This window comes from Rattus norvegicus, chromosome 14 (assembly GCF_021556685.1).
Source record: "Rattus norvegicus strain SHRSP/BbbUtx chromosome 14, alternate assembly SHRSP_T2T, whole genome shotgun sequence".
NCBI lineage: Eukaryota > Metazoa > Chordata > Mammalia > Rodentia > Muridae > Rattus > Rattus norvegicus.
This window is the reverse complement of record NC_141547.1, coordinates 14,960,088-14,979,797: the sequence shown is the minus strand read 5'-3', so window position 1 is coordinate 14,979,797 and position 19,710 is coordinate 14,960,088. Positions and strand designations below refer to the sequence as shown.

At 45.9% G+C, this 19,710-nt stretch overlaps 1 protein-coding gene across 15 annotated transcripts in view; it reads left to right on the top strand.

Moving 5' to 3' along the window:
- Positions 1-19,710, top strand: part of Septin11 (septin 11) — a 147,064-nt gene that overhangs the window by 31,762 nt on the left and 95,592 nt on the right. For 13 of the 15 annotated variants that reach the window (XR_015636583.1, XR_015636580.1, XR_015636579.1 and 10 more), the window contains 1 exon segment: positions 15,500-15,614. Coding sequence is in view for 8 of the 15 variants with exons in the window: in XM_087582875.1 (XP_087439001.1) it covers positions 15,500-15,614 (115 nt within the window). In the remaining 7 variants the exon portion in view is untranslated. 15 annotated transcript variants of the gene reach the window in all.

Here is a 19,710-nt window from a genome sequence, read left to right as displayed (position 1 = left end):
AGCATGTATCCACGTAGCTCTTGTTTATAAAAGGCTATGAGAACTGGCTTTACAGACTCCCTAGGACTGCTAATCCCATGGTGACCAGAATTTCGCTGTAGACTGCTTGTTACTGAATCCTCACACAGTTGTTGGGGGCGAAGCACTGGGAGAGTCGGTTCTAAAGCCTGTGTCTAGAGCAGTCACACACTGTTTTTCCCCCACTTTTCTAAGCCTCATTTACACTTGACCTCCATCATGTTCCTGAGGCAACTCCGCCCATATCGAACGTGGTGGGTCCTCTCTCCCTGCAACGCTACTCAGTCTCACGCTGTATTTTGTGGGGCGAGGCAGGTCGTATAGATTTTATGACAACTTACACTCTGCCATTCACTGTCTGTAAACATACAGCCCTTGTACAGGTGGTTTGTATTATATAGGTAAAATTCAAAGTAAGATGAATAAGAAACACCGGATTCCTGAATTTTAGGAAACATTCTTGTTTTTATTTTTTCCCCCTTTCTTTTTTTTATTAGATATATTTCTTTTCTTATATTTCAAATGTTGTTCCCTTTCCTAGTTTCCTGTCCATAAGCCCCCATCCTCTCCCCCTCCCCATATGGGTGTTCCCCCATCCACCCCCCTTACTGTACCCCCTCAACATTCCCCTGCACTGGAGGTCCAACCTTGGCAGGACCAAGGGCTTCCCCTTCCACTGGTGCCCCAACAAGACTATTCTCTGCTTCATATGCAGTTGGAGCCCTGGGTCAGTCTGTGTATAGTCTTTCAGCAGTGGTTTAGTCCCTGGAAGCTCTGGTTGGTTGGCATTGTTGTTCTTATGGGGTTGCAAGCTCCTTCAGCTCTTTTAATCCTTCCTCTAATTCCCCTCAAGGGGGTCCTGTTCTCAGTTCGGTGGTTTGCTGCTAGCATTGACCTCTGTATTGGACATGCTCTGGATGTGTCTCTCAGGAGAGATCTATATCCGGGCACACTCCTTCTTTAATCCCAGCACTCTGGAGGCAGAGGCAGGTGGTTCTCTGTGAGTTCAAAGCCAGCGTGGTCTACAGAGTTGAGTTTCAGGACAGGCAGGGCTCCACAGAGAAACTCTGTTTCAAAACAAACCAATAAAAACCAAGAAACACTCTTCTGGGACCCCGACAAGTATGGAAACGTAGTTGTAAGATGTGATGAATGGTCAGATATGGCGGGCATCTGTAAAATAGAAGGAAGTGGGAGACGCTCACTGAAGACTCTGGTGTACGGCTTAGGATGCACAGGAGGTGTCATGGGGGGTGGCGCAGAAGCGGGTATCCTTTGAGAAGATCTGATTTTAATTGTTCAGTGTAAGGCGTGAGTGGAGTTAGGTCTGGAATCTGGCAAAACTGGTTTAAGCTCTGGCTTTGCCATTTAAGTGAGTTTGGTTTCCCCATCTGTGAAAAGGGGCTCAAACCATCCTCTTCATGGGGAATGGAGTGGGAGTTTCTTAAGCGTGGATCTGCCCATAGCTGTTACTATTCCTTGGCCCTTGTCCTTGGTAGGAGGATCTGCGGACACCCTAAGGGGTGGATGGTATGCAGCCTCGGGGATCCTGTTTGCCTCTGCTAGCGAGTGTAAGTTTCGGTTCAGTGGACAACGGTCTATGGCTTTCTGTGGCTTGTTCAAGGGAAGTGTTGGACCTTCTCTTTTTGTTTCTTTTGGGTGGTTTAAAAAAAAAAAAAGGTGGTAGTACTCGGGGCCAGAAAGATGGCTCAACTGTTAAGAGCACTGGTTGCTCTTAGAGCAAACTTGGGTTCGGTTCCCACCACCCACATGGCAGCTCACGATGATTTGTAACTCCATTTCCAGGGGAGCCAACGAGAACCAGACACACACAAGATGCAAACACATATGTACACGGGCAAACGCTCATGATAGTGAAAAGAAGAATTCTTTTTAAGGAATGGAGGAACGCCTGTGTTCTTTTCTGAGTGTTCTGGTGTCCACCATGCAGTTCTTTCAGCTCTGAACGGATCCCCTGTGCTTCTCCACGCTGGTACCAGACTGGTGGATGAACACAGGGCAACATGCCCTACCCTTCATGGTGACTGGGGAGTCACCAGGTTCTCTGTCTGAATACATCTGGTTTTACTGTAATCTTCAGGTGTCCGTGACTATGTCTTAGCGGTGACTCATGAATTAGTATATGGTTCGAGCGGGCAGGAAGCTGGAGGGAGGAGGAGGCTGGAAGGAGCCGCCAAGCCTCATTTCCTTACCTTGTGGTTGCAGCTGCCTTGTGGTGCTAACCCTGTTCCTGGTCGTAAATGTGTGTGCCTTAGGTATAATTGTGGCAGAGGGGTTTTTTAACTGTGGAGCCCCGATTTCAGGAAGATAGGCAGTTTGACCCCGTCCCTGTAGACAGGGATTTGAGGCTTGGGCTTTTCTCAAAAGTCAGATGGCCACGGGAGTTACTTTTACCAGTGTTAATTGCCTTTCATCTTCTCTACTTGGATAATAGTTATTCTGATAAGCCACTTGGCATTGGGAGTGTTTAATGGCAGCTACTTGGACTGGCACCCAAGCCTTATGCTAATTCTGGTCTTTTGTTCACCTTGGGTCTTGGCTAACTTTTAGTTTCTGTCCATCAGAATGTATAAAGTACAGCAACGGCCACCTGCTGAGCTCTATCTTTTGGGTTTTGATTTCAGTGTGATCCTTCCCTGTAATCGTGTTATCAGAGTCCGCCAGAAGTAGTCGGAGTGGTAGATTCCCCTAACTTGTAATCAATTAATCTGAGAGTCACAGGGAAACTGGATGCCTTCTGGTGAGTGAGCTCTTGGGTTGCTGGCCCAAGGCTTAGTGCTTTGTGTACTAACCTGCTTGAAGTTGGAACCCTTGATGTCAAGAGCCGATGGGCGTTTTTATAGAGTTATTGTCTGTAGAATTTTCCCAGTGTTCTGTTTGGATCCTCTGTGTGTTATTCAGGCATGCGAACCTGATAATAATTAAAAATAAATAAATAAAATGCCTCTTTAAGTCTAGGCAACAATAGGGGGTGGAGGGGACTGTGGGAACATTCTTTCGATGCAAGCAGGCAGCCTGGGAAAAGAAGGCTCATTTTCCCTTAGCTAATCAGGACAAGAAAGCCAGCATTTCAGATCAGCCAGCGGCGAAAGGACGCTTTGGAAATGGTTTGGAAATGCAATGCAGCGACTTAGATCTGCCCTCCCTGAGACATATAGGTGAGAAAAACCCTACAGCCAGCTTGCTTTCCCAGCTAGGCGGATGCTTGTGAGATGTGCAGTTAGTGTGGCAAGGTAGAAAGTGGCCCCTTCTGCGACTGAGAACATTGAGTCCGTAGTGTCTTTTTTTTGAAAAGCAGACTGGGGAAGAAATGGAACCCTTCAGCAGGTCTAGAAGGACAGGGTTGAAGCTATAACTGTCAGGCCCTCTGCAAGCTGCGCTTCCCCAGAAAGTTTGCATCAAACAGCAAACCATTTGGATGGCTGCCCAGCCTGGTAATGTGGGCTAGAGCCTTGGACAGAAGACAATTCTATACCCAGGAGTCCTTGTTCTGCTGGAGGGATGGGAAGATATGTTCACAGCTCACTGGCTAGGAGAAGACAGAAGAAGCTCCCAATAGGCCTGCTCACTGGATCCCTCTATGAAACAAACTCTGGAGCATGCGGCCCAGGCGGGGTGTATAAAGGTCCATTGCCCAGGTGTGTCTTCATGATGCTTTGTTCCAAGAAGCGTTTAGCAGGCTTAGCTGTGAAGCTGCTCTCTTGTCACAGGATTCAACTTACAATGGTTCTCCTTTTCCTGTTCATCCTTCCTGTGCCTTTAGAGTTCCTTCTTTTCTTGCTGCCTTCCTGGTTAGATTCAGCACCTGCCTCTCCTCTAATTGCCAGGCATTTTCTGCAACCGTTCTTTTTCTTTGTGACTCTGATTACTCCTTTAAGGGAGGCCGTGGCTGTGTGAGCTTGTCACCTAACCTTGGTACTATGTTTCATCATGAAACCCTTGGAAGTCATCCTTATCTCACTGACTTGTCTTCTGAGTACTCATTCAGTCACTGGGGTTCCTGTCATATAACCAGCCCCTATATATTTGCAAAGTTCTCTTGTACTGGATTCTTCCACAAGCAGACAAACTCCAGATAGGCAGTCACTGGCCATGTGGGACTGCCACATTCAGTATAAAGAAGAGGGGGACACCATGCTGACCTGGGGCAATCGATCTCGTTTGCTGCACCATTACTAATTTCTGTCCCTCTCCTCAGAAACCTAGTTGTATTCTTTTCTGAGTTGAGGGAATAATATTCTTGATTATACCCAATCCCGGTGCATTCTCAGGTTGACAGAACCCTGTGGTGGCCCACAACCCCAGCTGCCTGGTATACACACTCCTGATTTATCTTCCAGGACACCACTGTGGGTCTTTGATTCCCGGGAGCAGGTTAAGTTGTGAAGCAGTTCAGTAAACGAGAATTATCCTGGATGGACTTGATGCGGTCAGGCTGTTCTTTCTAAGGGACTGGACTTTTCCGGATGAAGGGGTGCCTCAAATGAGACAGGCACTCCAGGAGACTCTCCATTGCTGGCTCTGAAATGGGTGGGTAAATTCATGGCTGGAACTGTCATGACCTTTGGAGCTAAGGTTATCCTCTGGGAGTCAGCAAGGAGAGACAGTCTTTAGTCTCACAGCCTCAAGGAACTGAATCTTTCAACAACCGACTTTGCCCTGGAACCTCTGGGCTCACCTTAGCTCAGTCATGAACCTCTGGGCTCACCTTAGTTCAGTCATGAACCTCTGGGCTCACCTTAGCTCAGTCATGAACCTCTGGGCTCACCTTAGCTCAGTCAGTGTGTGGTGCCAACCTGCATTCTCCTGAGCAGAGACTCCAGCTGCGTGACCCTCGAGTCATGACCTATGAAACTGAGTGAGTGTGTTCCAAGCTTCTAGGTTTCTGATAATGTGTTATGTGGTTATAAGAACGAATACACATCCCAAAATTTATGTGGGCAGCCTCTGTTCTATCCTGGTAGTGTCCCACCCAGAGCTGAGGAGGCTCAGACACCGTGGGAACTCTTACCAAGAGCGTGTGAAGTGGGACGGTAACCATTGTGCGCTCTTTGTAGAATAAGATCAGATGTTCATTTGTGTGTTTATTTCTTTTTTTTTTCTTTGTAAGCTTTATTTTATCACTCTTGTCCACCACACATCAGTGTGTTTATTTCTTAAGAGCATAGTTGTTATACCCTGAGGTATTTTGGGTATAGTCCTTTGGTTTTCAGGTGTTATGAGTATATCAGAGATGACTAACTAGGTCAGCTTCGCTTAAGGAACTGAATTGCTTGGGAGGGGAAAGTGGCTAGGTTGTGACTGAAGACCAACCCTGGTACCTCCCCAGCTCACCCTGAAACTGTTTTAGAGTTGGCTTCCCTTGCTTTCTCCTGTCTCGGAGAGCCTGACAGTCTATGTTCATTACTGTAGCCATAGCCCTCCTCCACAACCCCTCTGTGCCTTTTCAGAAAGGGACAGAAATAAATGTTATCTTTGAAAAAGGAAGTGCTAATTTACATCCGGTGATAGAAATGGTGGCACAGGGAAGGAAGTAGCCCATCCATGCTTTATTATTTGCTGATTAAGAAATTCAGTGAATAAAAATATATGAACTACGCCACAGTGTTTTGAAACAGGAAGTGCTGGGGAATGGATTCATGAACGTGGAGAATAGAATGTGTATAAACATTTGAGGGGAAGACTCTCAGCTCTCTTGATGGTGAACTCACCCACGTTTTTAGAAAACTCTTTCTAAGTCTGTCATAAGGAAGGTACAACGTGATCCCTGTGAGAGGTTATATAGCGATTGTGTGGTGGAGACCTGGTAAGTCTTAAATAGAGCTGGGTAGTTTGGGATCCCACCGGAAAGCCTGAGGGGTCTGAAATGATGTCATGCGTCTGTGTTTTGGGTATTAGCTTTCCCAGGTGACTGATGGGGGTTGGGACAGCTGTAGCATCTGCTCCTAAGCCCATTGTGACACTTCGAGCCTGTTTGTCTCACCGCTTCCCTCAGACCGTTCTTCCTCCCAGCGCTGTAAAATGTGTAAGCGTTCCTGGAATGCACACATGGACCCTGTCATCCTGAACACGGGACTTTGCTCTGGTCAGCACTTTGAGGATTTGTGAGGCTTCTGCGGGCGTTAGTCACCCAGACTCCAGCGGAAAGGCTGTGGTCTCTGAAATGTGAGAAATGGCCTTTTTGTTGTTGTTAATTCTTGGCTTCCAGTTTAGCTTGGGTCTCTCGAGTTTAAACAGACTTTTTGAAAAGCATGATGTTTGTAAGGAAAATTGTGCTCCCATTTGTCCGTTTTTTTTGGGGGGGTCATCACACTTGGCGGTCAATCACCCACGGGCTATTTTATTAATGCTTCCCCATCTCGCATCTGGGGGGTGGGGGAGCCACAGGTGGGGTTCAGTACAGTTCAGCGTCTGTTCTAATTGGCATCGGAAAAATCTAGCTTTGGATGAAATGAAGAAGACAGAATGCTATCTAGTCTCAGCCAAAGCAGCTGCGCCTTAAGAAGGAAAAGTGACAGCATTCACCTTTTTGTCTGAAGGTAGGCTGTACAGAAGACAGAACGAGCTGAAGGCAAGTGTGGTGTTCTCGGGCCCTCATATTAACCAGCATCTAGTCTGACCTCCTAACCAGTCTGTGTGTGGTGGGGAAGGGTGAGCCACAGCCCAGGGCGTTGGTTCTCCCAAAGCGCTGCCTCCCGTTTTCCTGGCCCCACGCTGTGGAAGGAAACCAGTTGTACCCATGTTCTTACCTGAGAGCTGCTGCACTAGAGGCAGGCTGCGGTGTGCTCTAGTTGGAGAGGGTTTGGGAAAGGCGACGCCTGCAAATGCTTTGTTTTCCAGGCATAGAAATAGGAGCTAGATGGTAGATGGGCATTGATATGGGCGGGAGAGCGAGCGAGATAGGAAGAGTGTGGCAAAAAGCAAGGTAAGGTGAGGCAGTAATGCTGGAGCTGTTACAGCTGGCCACAGAGGGGAAATGCTAACAGAGAGAGCACTCAAGAAGCCCCCACTGACCAATTCAGAGCATAGGGGGAGTTTTGAAAGGGTCATAGGGGGAGTTTTGAAAGGGTCCGGATGTGGACTCTGTTTTTCTCTACAAGACCTATAGCATAGGAGAAAATTTAAATGGGTCCAAAGACCTATAGCTCTGTGCAGATTTTATCAGATGCATTCCCTCTTACCCCTAAGATCTAGAAAAACATAATTAGTTCCTTTCCTGGAACTCCTTTAAAGGAAAAAGTTGTTTAGAAGCAGCACTTGGAATGGGGGCTATTGGTCGGAGCTTTCTAGGGTGCCCCTGAAGCTATTTACTGCTGATCCACCTGCTCTGTGACCGGGGAGCTGGCCCTGGACACCCCCTTTCTCAGTCCCAGCTCTAGCTGGCTAGGAAGAGAACCCAACATAATTTTCTTCCCAAATTCCCCTCTTCTCTCTGGCTCCCTTCTGCTGTGTGTGAGGAACAGTTTCCCCTGAGGATTTTCTTGGCTCCGGCCTTTGGATTTCATGGTATAGATGACAAGCAGACTTGCAAATGTTGTCCAGATCATCCTTAAAGAATGTGACCCTCACTGGTAATGAAATGCTTGAGACATTTCATAGTTTGAAAGTCGCCCCAGTAATGCCTCATCCTGAAAGGATTCCTTGTGGGCTTCATAGTTGTGGTTTGGGTCCATAATTTGCATTCTTTTGCTTTCCCTTTCTTTTGGGAACTGAGGGCAGTTCCCATCTTCACACCCATCTTACCTTTTAAAGAGAGTGGGAGACCAATTCACTTCTCTCTAGATTATAGTTGGGAAGGGTTTGTGTTTACAGAAATGATCAATTAGAAAACTTGGGGGAAACTCAGCTCTTGGGGGATAGTTTGTGAGGTCAGGATTTCTTCAGGTATTGAGCGGTGGCTTTGTCAGATTTTGCATGAGAATCTGCATTTTCTCTTCATCGGGGTGGTCTGGGTCCTCCTGTAACAGGGAGTCCCAACAGAAACTCCCTAAAATGAAAAGCGCCCCTCCTCTTCCCAACAGGAGTGGCTTCCCGGGGTGGGGGTGGGGGTAAGGAGAGACAGCAAAGGGGTGTGTCTTTCCATTCATGCTGTCCTGTGGCTCCCTCTGTGCCTCATCCATCATACCACCATAGAGTTAACGGCTTGATGAGTATTCAGAAATACTTGGGTACTTGTGCATGGTTCTGCATATGGCGAGTTTACTTGAAGTCTAATTACATGAGTTACAAAGTTGCAAAGCATCGGTTATTTTCAGCTTTTTGACTGACTCGGGGTTCCCCACCACTGCTCCACAGTTCCAGGTGCTGTTTTCTCACCAGCAGGACGGTGGCTCTTAGCAAGGGCTGTGCACACACAGTAGGACTTAGTGTGTTGTACCTTTGTGGCTGTTCAGCCGGCTTCTCTTGCCTGACACATTCCATGGGATGGGAGCGCTTTGGACTCTTCGCTTAGTGTTTAGCATGGTGGCTAGCACATGTCATTCCACAGGGTGAATAAAAACCTTAGTAAAGGTTCACTTTGACCCCTGACAACAAATAACTGACTCACACAAGAGCAACTGGGGTCCTTTTCAAAACTTTTGTGAAAGACCGAAGACACAGGAAACTTAGAAGGGACAATTGCGGGGCTGGGGATTTAGCTCAGTGGTAGAGCGCTTACCTAGGAAGCGCAAGGCCCTGGGTTCGGTCCCCAGCTCCGGGAAAAAAAAGAACCAAAAAAAAAAAAAAAAGAAGGGACAATTGCAGCAGGACAATTGTGAAGGAGGTGGGAACATTCTTTCCCCTTCGTCCCTGCTTCTCCCTCCCTTCTTCATCTTCCTCCTCTTCTTCCTCCTCCTCCTTCCCCTTTCTCTCTCTTCTTATCCTTCTTCCCTCTCCCTCCATCATGCCTGAGGTCTAATTCTGACTAAGTGATTATTGTGGGATAAGTAGAAATGAAAAGTTAAGCTTGTGCGCATGTGCATGCTCACACACAAACACAATCACTACTGGCCGTAGTTCTGAGGCTGACTCAAACTCTCCAACTGACACATCTTGTAAAGAAGTTGTCTTGATCGGCAATCAGAGCTGTTTAACTGGAGTATCTCCCATGTTGCCATTCCTTAAGCAAGTGACAGCTGTGGACTTAGGCATCTCTGATTTCCAGACAAAAGAAAACTTAGAATTGGCGAATGGACCAGAGACTTGACTTAGAGTGGTCTTTGGCTAAATCACATCACTTTACAGATGAAAAAGATTAAGCCTCCGGATTAAGTATCTTGGATCACTATGATTTACTGTGCACATGCCGAGGCTATGACACGAATGTAGTAACTGCATCTTGAACACAAAATCTCCAACACTTATCTGCACACATAAATCATATGTCAAATTAAAAAAATATATATGTGAGATGAGGAAGCCCTTCTTGACCTTAAAGGTAAAAATTATCTTGCTTTCACAGTTTTAATCTGTTTTCATGATAACGAAACGTTGCCATGGCGATGCGCTCTCTTGCTTCCGCCCCCCCTGATAAGGATCAGAGGGTATAGGCTATTTTACTAACCACACCTGATGCTGAACAGTTTGGTTTTTAAAGCAAAATAAGTGGGTATCACTTGGACTGTGGAGAATAGAGCCCATCTGGGTGCATCAAGCTCGTTAATTTCGAGAGTCTGGCATGGATTAAAATAGAAGCCAGAGTGAGGGTGGGGAATGCAGAATGGTTTCCAGCCTTGGAGGCTGCTGATGCTGTGAAAAGTTGATTCTGCAAACAGGAATGCATTCTCTGTGTTCTTTCAGCTCTGTAACTGAGCCTGCTGTATGAAGGTGGATTGTTTTCCATGCCGGAGCCCTCAGGCGTTCTCCTACCTTCCGTTCGCTTACTCTGCCCTTCTCAGGGCGGTTTTAATTTATTGTTTTGTCCGAGAGTGTTACGGATCAGTTTCCCCTGCCTTCCGTGTCTTGCCGCAGTCACGGAACTAATTCATTTCAGATTTTAGAATCGGAGCTGTCCCTTCCTCTCGCCTCACTGGGGGAAAGGAAACTCATGTTTCCTAAGGACCATTAACTGCAACCCTGCCAAATGCCGAGTTTTTTATTGGTGATGGAACAAAGACCGAAAGCAAGTAGGAAACAAAGTGGGGATTCAAACCCAGGTCTGTCTGCTCTGGGTTTTCTGTTCTCCTACTCTGCTTAAGTACGACGTTGACCTGTGGAGCACAGTTTAGAGGGGCATTTAGAACTAGGTGTTGACACGCATTCTTATATAAGCTGTCTTATAATGGTCTCAATAATGAAGTCAGCTTGGCTTCTTTTAAATCCTTTCAGATTATGAACTTCAGGGTATACATTCATTGCCAAGAGACCTCTTAGACACGGGTACCTTTTAACTAGAAATACCCCTGCAATCTGTACCCTTGTTTCACTAATATATCTCGGGGAACTCCAGTGGTACCCTGAATTTCAACAGTCAAAAGCTACTTCCCCTTTCCCATGTCCCTCTGTTAAGATGGTGTTTATCACTTATATCCTCAATAGTACAGTTAGTAGGACCTGTCTTCACGACTATGTTGTAAAACTTCTTAGGGTAGAAAACAATGTTTACCAATGAATAACAGAATCAACACACTTCTACTTTAGTGATTTTAGTAGCCTTTTTAGGGGAACAAGCAATTATCCCCAAGAAGACATGTTCTGAGAAGAGAAAAATGAAACAGTCCAATTAAAACTGGCTGTTTTGTACAATTCAAGTTCAGTCACAGGTCCAGTCGAGATGCAGTGGGCTGTGGGATTGGTTCAGTAAGAAGCCTTCAGCAGACAGATTAACAAGGGGGAACATTACACAATTAAGGTCTTCTGGTCACTTACTTAGTAGCTTCGTGTTGCTACTTTTGTTTCCAAAATGGTTAAAACCAAGTCTTCTATTATACCCTTCATGTGCCATGACTGCAGAAATAAGAATGTGTTGGCATTGCCAGGGCAGTGAAGATATACCAGGAGCACATTGCCCATTCTGAGCCTCAGTTTCTGCCCTTGAGGGAGGCTGTCTGTCTGTCTGTCTTCCTTTCTTCCTTCCTTCCTTTCTTCCTTCCTTCCTTCCTTCCTTCTCTCCCTCCCTCCCTCTTTCTTTCTTTCTTTCTTTCTTTCTTTCTTTCTTTCTTTCTTTCTTTCTTTCTTTCTTTCAGCATACTGGAAGTCTCTAGTAGCTGAAGTGTTACTGTGTCCAGGACCTGGAAGCAGCATAGATCATCCCACATTAGCCTAGGCTAAGTACATGGTCTCTGGCTCTAGATGCTGACTCCTTGTCTTCAAATCTCTGCCCTCTCAGCTGCAGTAGCTATGCAACCCTAGGTAAATGACTAACTTTTCTGTGCCTCCGTTTCCTCGTTTATAAGTTGAACTTGGGTGATCACAGACAGCTACTTTATGCAGTTGTTAAGAAAATAGCATCAGCTTGCTTCTGTTGAGGGCACTTCCAGAACTTTAGATGCCATGATCTATTAGTCATGATGGTCAGAGAGTGTCAGCAATTTCTTTTTATTGGAAAGGGGGATGTTTATTCCGCATTCCCCGAGATTTCATAATAAAGATAAAATTGATAGTAATGTTTCAGTGGAGTCCCTAAGGTATAGCCATTGGATACAGTGGAGGCATTGGATACAAGCTATAGCCATTAGATACAGTGGAGTCCCTAAGGTATAGCCATTGGATACAGTGGAGTCCCTAAGGTATAGACATTGGATACAGTGGAGGCATTGGATACAAGCTATAGCCATTGGATACAAGGCCCTTGCAGATCACAGGAAATGGGAATCACTGTTATCTAGCAGGACAGTTCCTAGGCTTGTCTCAGGCTCTGAAGGTGTCAAGTGCTTCTGGGTGAGAAGTAGAAGATCCAGGAAGAATGAGGATTCGGACAGCCTTGAGATAGTAGGGACTTTGGAGGGAACCACTGGGTCCTGAGACTCCTCTAGCATCAGGGTAGAGAAGAACAGGTAGAATCAAGGCCCAGGAGGTGGGGTGAGGTCGGGGTGGGGCCGTGAGTTAGGAAGTGAATCACATCAGTAAGACTTGAGAATTGAGAGTGGGAGTAGAGGTCTCCATGGCAGGGAGATCCCACTAATAGAAACAGGAAACTCTGGGAAGTATAAGTTAGGAACGAGATGGCAGGATGTCAGAGTCATATCACTTTGCAGTACAGATAGGGAAATGGAAGAGAAGTACCAGAAGTCAGGCTACCGACTGAGTAATGTGGATGAAATCTGGAAGCCATTTCCAGATGAGTGGTTGTGTTGATGATGGGAAGAAAGGAGGCTCTTTGAAATGTGGCCCTCTAGGCCATGCATTTCTTAGAGAGTGGATTAAAAGGCCAGTGTCGGGAAGGGTGAGGAGAGGGAGTTTATTTCCGTTGTTGTAGAAGTCACCAGGTGAGCTTCTCAGCTAGTCCTTTAGTCCCTCTGCTCCTTCCAGTTTTTTTAATTAATTAATTTATTTATTTTATGTATACAAGTACACTGCAGCTGTCTTGCTATCTTCAGACACACCAGAAGAGGGCATCGGATCCCATTACAGATGGTTGTGAGCCACCATGTGGTTGCTGGGAATTGAACTCAGGACCTCTGGAAGAGCAGTCAGTGCTCTTAACCGCTGAGCCATCTCTCCAGCCCCTCCTTCCAGTTCTTTTTTTTTTTTTTTTTTTCCCCGGAGCTGGGAACAGAACCCAGGGCCTTGCACTTGCTAGGCAAGCACTCTACCACTGAGCTAAATCCCCAACCCCCCTCCTTCCAGTTCTTAAGCTGGGTGAAGAACTTCCTGTTTCCTCTTTGACCACCATACAGTGATAGCTGCTGTTCTTTCATAACACCGGGAAGAATTTGGCTTAAATTATAAAATTCAAAGGTACATTTAAAAATCTTAGATATTCCGTAAGATAATCTAAGGACAAAGAACACAGCATTAAACTTCAAAAATGTAAGACCAAAATGTTTTATGGCCTGACATTTTGTGTGTGGCTTTCAATGGGTTTAAAAATACCCGGTGGGTGTGTGGGTGGCTTCTTGTGTTTTGAGTAACGGTGAGAATATGAGATGCCGAGCTTTGGGCTCTGGGATGAGAGCTATAATTACTAACCGATGCCTTCCTGGGACTGGTTTATGGGTGGATGTTGGGTATTTGGAAATCCAGCAAGCCAGAATCTATAGCATTAGTCCCTGCCTCTTCCCTGAAAGCTAAAATCGTGATTGGTAATAGGAGGAGCATAGGCTTGGGTCTTTCCCAGCCTTTTCTCTGCTGTGTGACCATTCACGTGAGTGACAGAAGTGAAGGCTGGCATGACGGCTGCTCTAAGCCTAGTGCCCAATAGCCACCACACAGCTGCTATGGAAACATTTCTAAATATACTCCTGGGCTGGCTTCACATGCTCCTCCCCCACGACTCGGCGGATGTGGTAAACACCCTAAAAATACCTATGGTCTGAACTTTTGAGGTATCCGAAAGGGAAGGGGCAGGCGTGGTTCTGGGGCTGGAAGTCCGGCACTATTGGAATGGAAGGCTCCCTCATCCTCCAGGACAGCTGCCCACTGGGCCTGTGTGTGAGGCCTGTGTGTGAGGGAAGCTGTGGCCCATGTTGTTCCACTCAAGGCTAAGTGCTCGCTCTCTAGTCTTGTATTTACTGTTGGCAGGTTTCAAGGAAACTATTCATAGAATGGACATCTGTTCTCTGTCCCATTGACTTCAAACCTGCAGCTGCCACCACACAGGCAAGGGGTTGAGTCTTTGCTTTATTTCATAAAATCAGAATTTTAGAGCTGGTATGTAGCCTAGCATTCACAAACCCAGTAAAATCTGTCAATCCGGGTGTTTGCGGAGCCACATGTCTGTGCCCATGTAGTAACCCTAGGAATTTGAGAATGGAGCCAGCTTTGGTTATTAAGTCATACTCATAACCCCACAATACAAAAATAGGAGAATTAAAAAAATAAAACCCTTTTAAAACCATTGGCTAAGTTATTGTGCACAGCCTTTTCATTTTTCTTACTTAAAAACTACAAGCAAACAAGCCAGAAGGCTATGAGGCTGGGGAATGGCTTACTTGGTAAAGGGCCTGCTGCACAAACATGAGGGCCTGAGTTCAGCCCTCAGCACTGATGTGGTGCTGAGGGCTGGTTAACAGTAGCGTTGGGGACAGAGACAGCTGGATCCCTGAGGTTCAATTGCCAGACAGCCCAGCCAATTATCGCTCCAGATTTAGTGAGGAACCCCATCTCGAAAAGTGATGTGGAAGAATAATTGAGGAAGCCAATCAAAACAGACCCCAGGCCTTCCACACACATTCGAATACACATGAATGTACATCCTTGAAACAAACATTACACACACCCACACACACATGCATATGAACATGCACATGCATGCATGCACACATGCACAGAGACAACAAGGTTTGTTTCTTCGTCCACATTCAATATTAGAATGCCAGGTCTGCTGGTGACAGCCAGAGCCGGAGTATCAGCAATCTTGTCTCCCAGAAGGCTTTGCATGTTTGACTTCCTGACCTGTAAATGCATAACTAGATACTGTAATTGATTGACCACAGGTGACTTCTGTCTCTCAGGAAGGAAAAGCTTCACCGTTGATCTCTATTGCTTATGAGATGTGCTCAAAGTTGTGTTAATGGTCAGCACTGTCATCTAAGACAGATGGGTCTCTCAATTCCAATGCCCCTACCCCCCACCCCCAGTCTCCACCAGTTTACCCTGAGGAGGTCCTGTGTGTGCAGAGCCTTGGTGAAGAAGTGCCACTAAGGCTGGACAGTAAATGAAGGGATGGACCTGCTTTGGGCATTGAGAAGTTTTAAATATGTTGCCTTGCGTTGGTTATAACAATGTTCCTTAATTGTAGCCTTCTGTGTCCTGTACTGTGAGCACCTCACAGCCCTGGTTGTGTTTCTGCAACAATGTTTGTTTGCATGTCTAGAAAATAAGTGGAATGTTTTTCTTGAATGATGGAAGCTATTACATTTTTAGTTTATTAATTTTTTTAAAACAGTGTTTGTTTGCATGTCTAGAAAATATTGGAATGTTTTTCTTGAATGATGGAGGCTATTACATTTTTAATTTATTAATTTTTTTATACGTCACCTAATGCATATTTGAACCAGTTGCTGCTAAGCTCCTATTTCCTGGAACTGTACACTTGATGCAAGGAATGAGGTCTCTGTGGAGGTAGTCTGCTTTTGGAGGGGAACTGGAGGAAGAGGAGGAGGATGAGGAAGAAGAGGAGGAAGAGGAGGAGGATGAGGAAGAAGAGGAGGAAGAGGAGGAGGAGGAGGAAGAAGAGGAGGAGTGGTTCTGGGGTTGGTAGTGAAGAAGCCAGGGAAGGCTTAGACATCAGGACATCTCTGTGTGTCACAGGACCTTGGAAATAATGACTAGTGATGTAGTTCATGACTCCTCAAGCATTTTTCCTCTTAAATTCCAGAATGAAGAACTGCGAAACTTATCACTTTCTGGCCATGTTGGATTTGACAGTCTCCCTGACCAGCTGGTCAACAAATCCACTTCTCAAGGATTCTGTTTCAACATCCTGTGTGTGGGTAAGTGACGGTGGCACCTGTTGCACAGAAGGGGCAGGGATGGTTCTGAGAAAGGAGGGGTGATGGTTCATTACCTTGGCCTCCTGTGGAGCAAGCTGATGATAGTGGCCGTCCCTGTGTGGCACCATTGTGAAGTCTGGTTATATTTGATAAAAGCTTTGTAGTTTTGCAGTACTAATCAAACTGTCTTCATGTCTGTTACATGGTCACGCATGCAACTGGCCAGGCTTATATTGTCATGAAAACATTTATCTTAATTTTTCATGGAGAAGGGGTGCTGGACCCTCACTAGAGTATAGGAAATTGAAGGAACTCAGGTAGATACTGTAAAAGCAACCAAAACCAAAGCCAGTGGTTCTTAACCTGTGGGTCCTGACCCCTTGGGGGGTGGGGCGTCATTTGACCCTTTTACCGTAGCCGCCTAAGCACATTAGAAATACCAGATATTTGTTATGATTCCTAACAGTAGCAAAATTATAATTTATAAAGTAGCAACAATAATAGTTTTATGGTTGGGAGGGTCGCCACATCATGAGGAACTGTGTTAAATGGTCCCAGCCTTAGGAAGGTTGAGAACCACTGCTTTAAGCAGTGTGTTCCTAGAGTCTCTGGTCTCTTACTGTAAATGTAACCTCCCCTGGTAGCCTCCCAAACACTCATCAAGTCAGTAAGAGTTAAAATGGCTTTTGACACTTCAGAAAGCCTTGGCTCTCAGGACAGGAAAAAAAAAATCTAGGGTTCTATCTCTCTCTGGCCTACTGTTCTTAAATTGGGATCTAAATTTACCTTTGTTCTATTCCTTGTAGACAAAGGTAAAATTTAAAGAGATTGGATTTACAACCTCCATGATCTGATTCCCGCAGCCCTCCTTCCAGTGTCCTGCCATAACCCAGGTCACCTCTGGCCTGGGGGGCTTCCTTCTAGATAAAGTCTTCTTAATTTAAGAAGGGAAAGGGTAGGAAAAGGCTGACAAACAAGAAAATCAAAATAATAAATCAGTTATCTTGATTAAAAAATATTCCTGTAACACCCATCGCATTGCAGAGCAGTGGGCTGGATGGTCTGGTAGTGTTTTCTTGCCCCAGGCTTGTTGGTATCACTTTGAGACAGACTGAAGCATTTCTCCATGTGGCCAAGCGACACCTCCCGACTGCTCCTACCCTTCCCTACTCCCAACCCCCCACTCCCAGTCTAAACCTGACAGAGTGTGTTAGACTGATTTCTCTTGCCTAAGTGAAATGGTTTACCCTCAGCGGGAGAAGCTCACCTGGAGGAGGAGCAGTTGGGGAGCACAAGTCTTTTTTCCTCAGGAGCCAGTTGCTTGTAGCTGATGTGCAGGATGTATGAAAGTCAATAGTGTAGAATGTGAAAGTCTGCTGGCAGTCTGGGCCAGCTTGTTCTCTGGCACAATGTTTTAAGCCTTGGAAAGGAGAATGGCAGGAAAGACCTGGCCAACGTAGCCACCTCAGGCCTCCCGGTCTCCCTGTGTGCAAGCCTTTTTGATATGGAACAGGGCCCTCCTGAATTACAGCTGGTTCTACGGAGCTGTACTTTGATATATTTTCATTGAAAGGCAAGGCAGTTTTTCCTTAGTGTAGCATTTGGCTGATTTTGTATTGAAAAGTGTACTAAATTTTAACTCTGGGCCAATTACTATTCTGACGTCTCTTCCAAGCTTCTATGGGTCCCTTTCCAAAATCAGCTTCATGAATTGATTTGAGAATTGTGTTTGTCTCCTGCACCATAGTGGAGAGCTATCCCATGGGACAGGGCTTGCTAATGGGAAGGCTCTACCTGGGTACGTGGCATGCATGGCTTGGTGACTGAGCCCTCATGGTAAACAGCACAGGTTGGATTTTTTATATTAATGGTCTCCTGTTAGATTTAGAAAAAACATCTACCATGCCCCCTCTCCTGGATAAGTAGTAGTACCTTGATTCACACACAGACAGTTCGAATCCACCCGTAAGTGCGCATTTCAAAGTAATTAACATAACATGTACTTATTATCGAAATGTTACAAACCTCCCACCTGAATTCGTTATTCACAGATAACACGGGAGGCTCCTAGGATGCTTTCCACCTCTTTCTCTATTAAGTCTGGTGGCTTGTAACATAACCAGCGTATTACCTTCCAGTCGTGTAGGCAGAACTCTGCATGGGTCTGTAGGTGGCATCATTCACAGGAACCTTAGGGAGAATGATTCCCTTACTTTTTATAATTGCAGAGGATGCCCGCACCCTTAGCTCCTGGACCCTTTCCTTCATCTACAATCAACCAAAGCCTTTCTTTGATTATCATTCTTACAGTGGGAACTTCTTTTTCATTGAGAATTGCAGAAATCCAATTTAAATGTAGCTAGTATTGACTTCTAGCATAGACTCAGGAAATGACACATTAAATAACAGAATTAAGAACAACTGACTGCAGGGCTGGGGACATGGCTCAGTGAGCGAGCACACTTGCTGTACAAGTGTGAGGACCTGAGTTCAAATCTCCAGGATCTCTGTATAAGCTTGGTGTATCGGGCAGGCTTCTGTAACCCTGGTGCACCTCACTGAGATGGAGTTGGAGGCAGGACCTTGGGGGCCAGCTGGTCTGACATACATAGTCAGAAAACAAGAGACCCTGTCTCAGTGAAGTGGAAGGACCAAGGCTTTCCCACCCAGGTGCTCTCACTTACACACATGTATGTATGTATACACATAACATTGTTCTCTCCTTCTCTCCTCCCTCTCTCCCTTTCTCCCTCTCCTCATCTTTCCCCCTCTCTCCCCTTCTCCCTCTCCCCCTCCCCTCTCCCTCTCTCCCTCTCCCTCTCTCCCCTTCTCCCTCTCCCTATCCCTCCCCTCTAACATCTCCCTCTCCCCCTCTCTCCCCTCTCTCCCCCTCTCCCTCTCTCCCTCCCCCTCCCCCTCCCTCTCTCTCTCATACTACTGGCTCCTGGGATGGAAGCATGTGTTCAGAACACTGTCCACTTCTTGATGTTGCTTGCTTCTGCTGGTTTGTTTGTGTTTGGACATTTTCACTCCAGCAGTCTGGCTCCGGCAATTACCAGCAGGGAGAGAACAAGCCATTCCCTGTCACAGATCACTGAATACCACAGATTTTTTTCTGAGTGTGGTTCCCATCCTGACTGGGAGTGGAGGTCAGTGTACTCCAAAACACAAGCGGCTCCCTATAGGAAAGAAGCTTTATCAGAAGGGAGCTTGCGTGGGGCCCCACACACCGGACAGATACGGACCCCTCACAGGTGCATAGGTTCTGATTTACATAGAGGACCATGCTGTTTCTGGGCTTTAATGTTTTTTGCTCTATAATAAATCCCGGATATACTTCCAAGACAGGATATATATATATTTAATTATATAAATATAATATATATATAATTCTCCAGATTTCCTTTGGAGTTTCTACAATTTGGCTGTGGTTTGAGTCTGTCCCCCAAGAGTTCATGTGCTGGGAACCTATCTTTGGTGGCAGTCCTGAGACATTTTGGGACCTTTAAGAATGGGGTGTCTGCGAGAAGAGCTTAGGTTTTTGGCTTCAGAAGGGATTAAAGTGGTTCTTCTGGGTCTCTGATTCTGAGCCGAGAGGGCAGTGATAGAGGCTTATTCTAGCCATCCCCCAGCCTCTGGCTTCTTGTCTGACCATGAGCTCTCTCATGTGTTCCTCGTACATGTTATCATGCCACCCACTCCTTCCTCACTAGCACCAAGTCAAGGCCGGCACCGTGCCTTCAAACCTCCACAGATTTGACCTAAACACACTTTTTCTCTCCATAAAATTACCCTGCCTCAGGCCTGTCATCGTAACGAAACCTGACTGACACGGGGCTGTTTGTTAAGAAGCAACATAAATTCTTTTGGAAGCTAGGAATGTCAGCATTAAATACTAGCATATCAGAAGTGAGACACATCAAATCTCCTAACCACAGGCATTTGATAGCAACAGCAAGAACAAACGCCTGTTGCCAGCCAATGATTTGTAAAGTAAAAGTTATTAATTGTGTGGTCACCCCCACAAAGGGCATTTCACCTTACATACAGCCCTTCATTTTATACAGGAGGTATTTTAGCGAAGAATCTTCAGTTC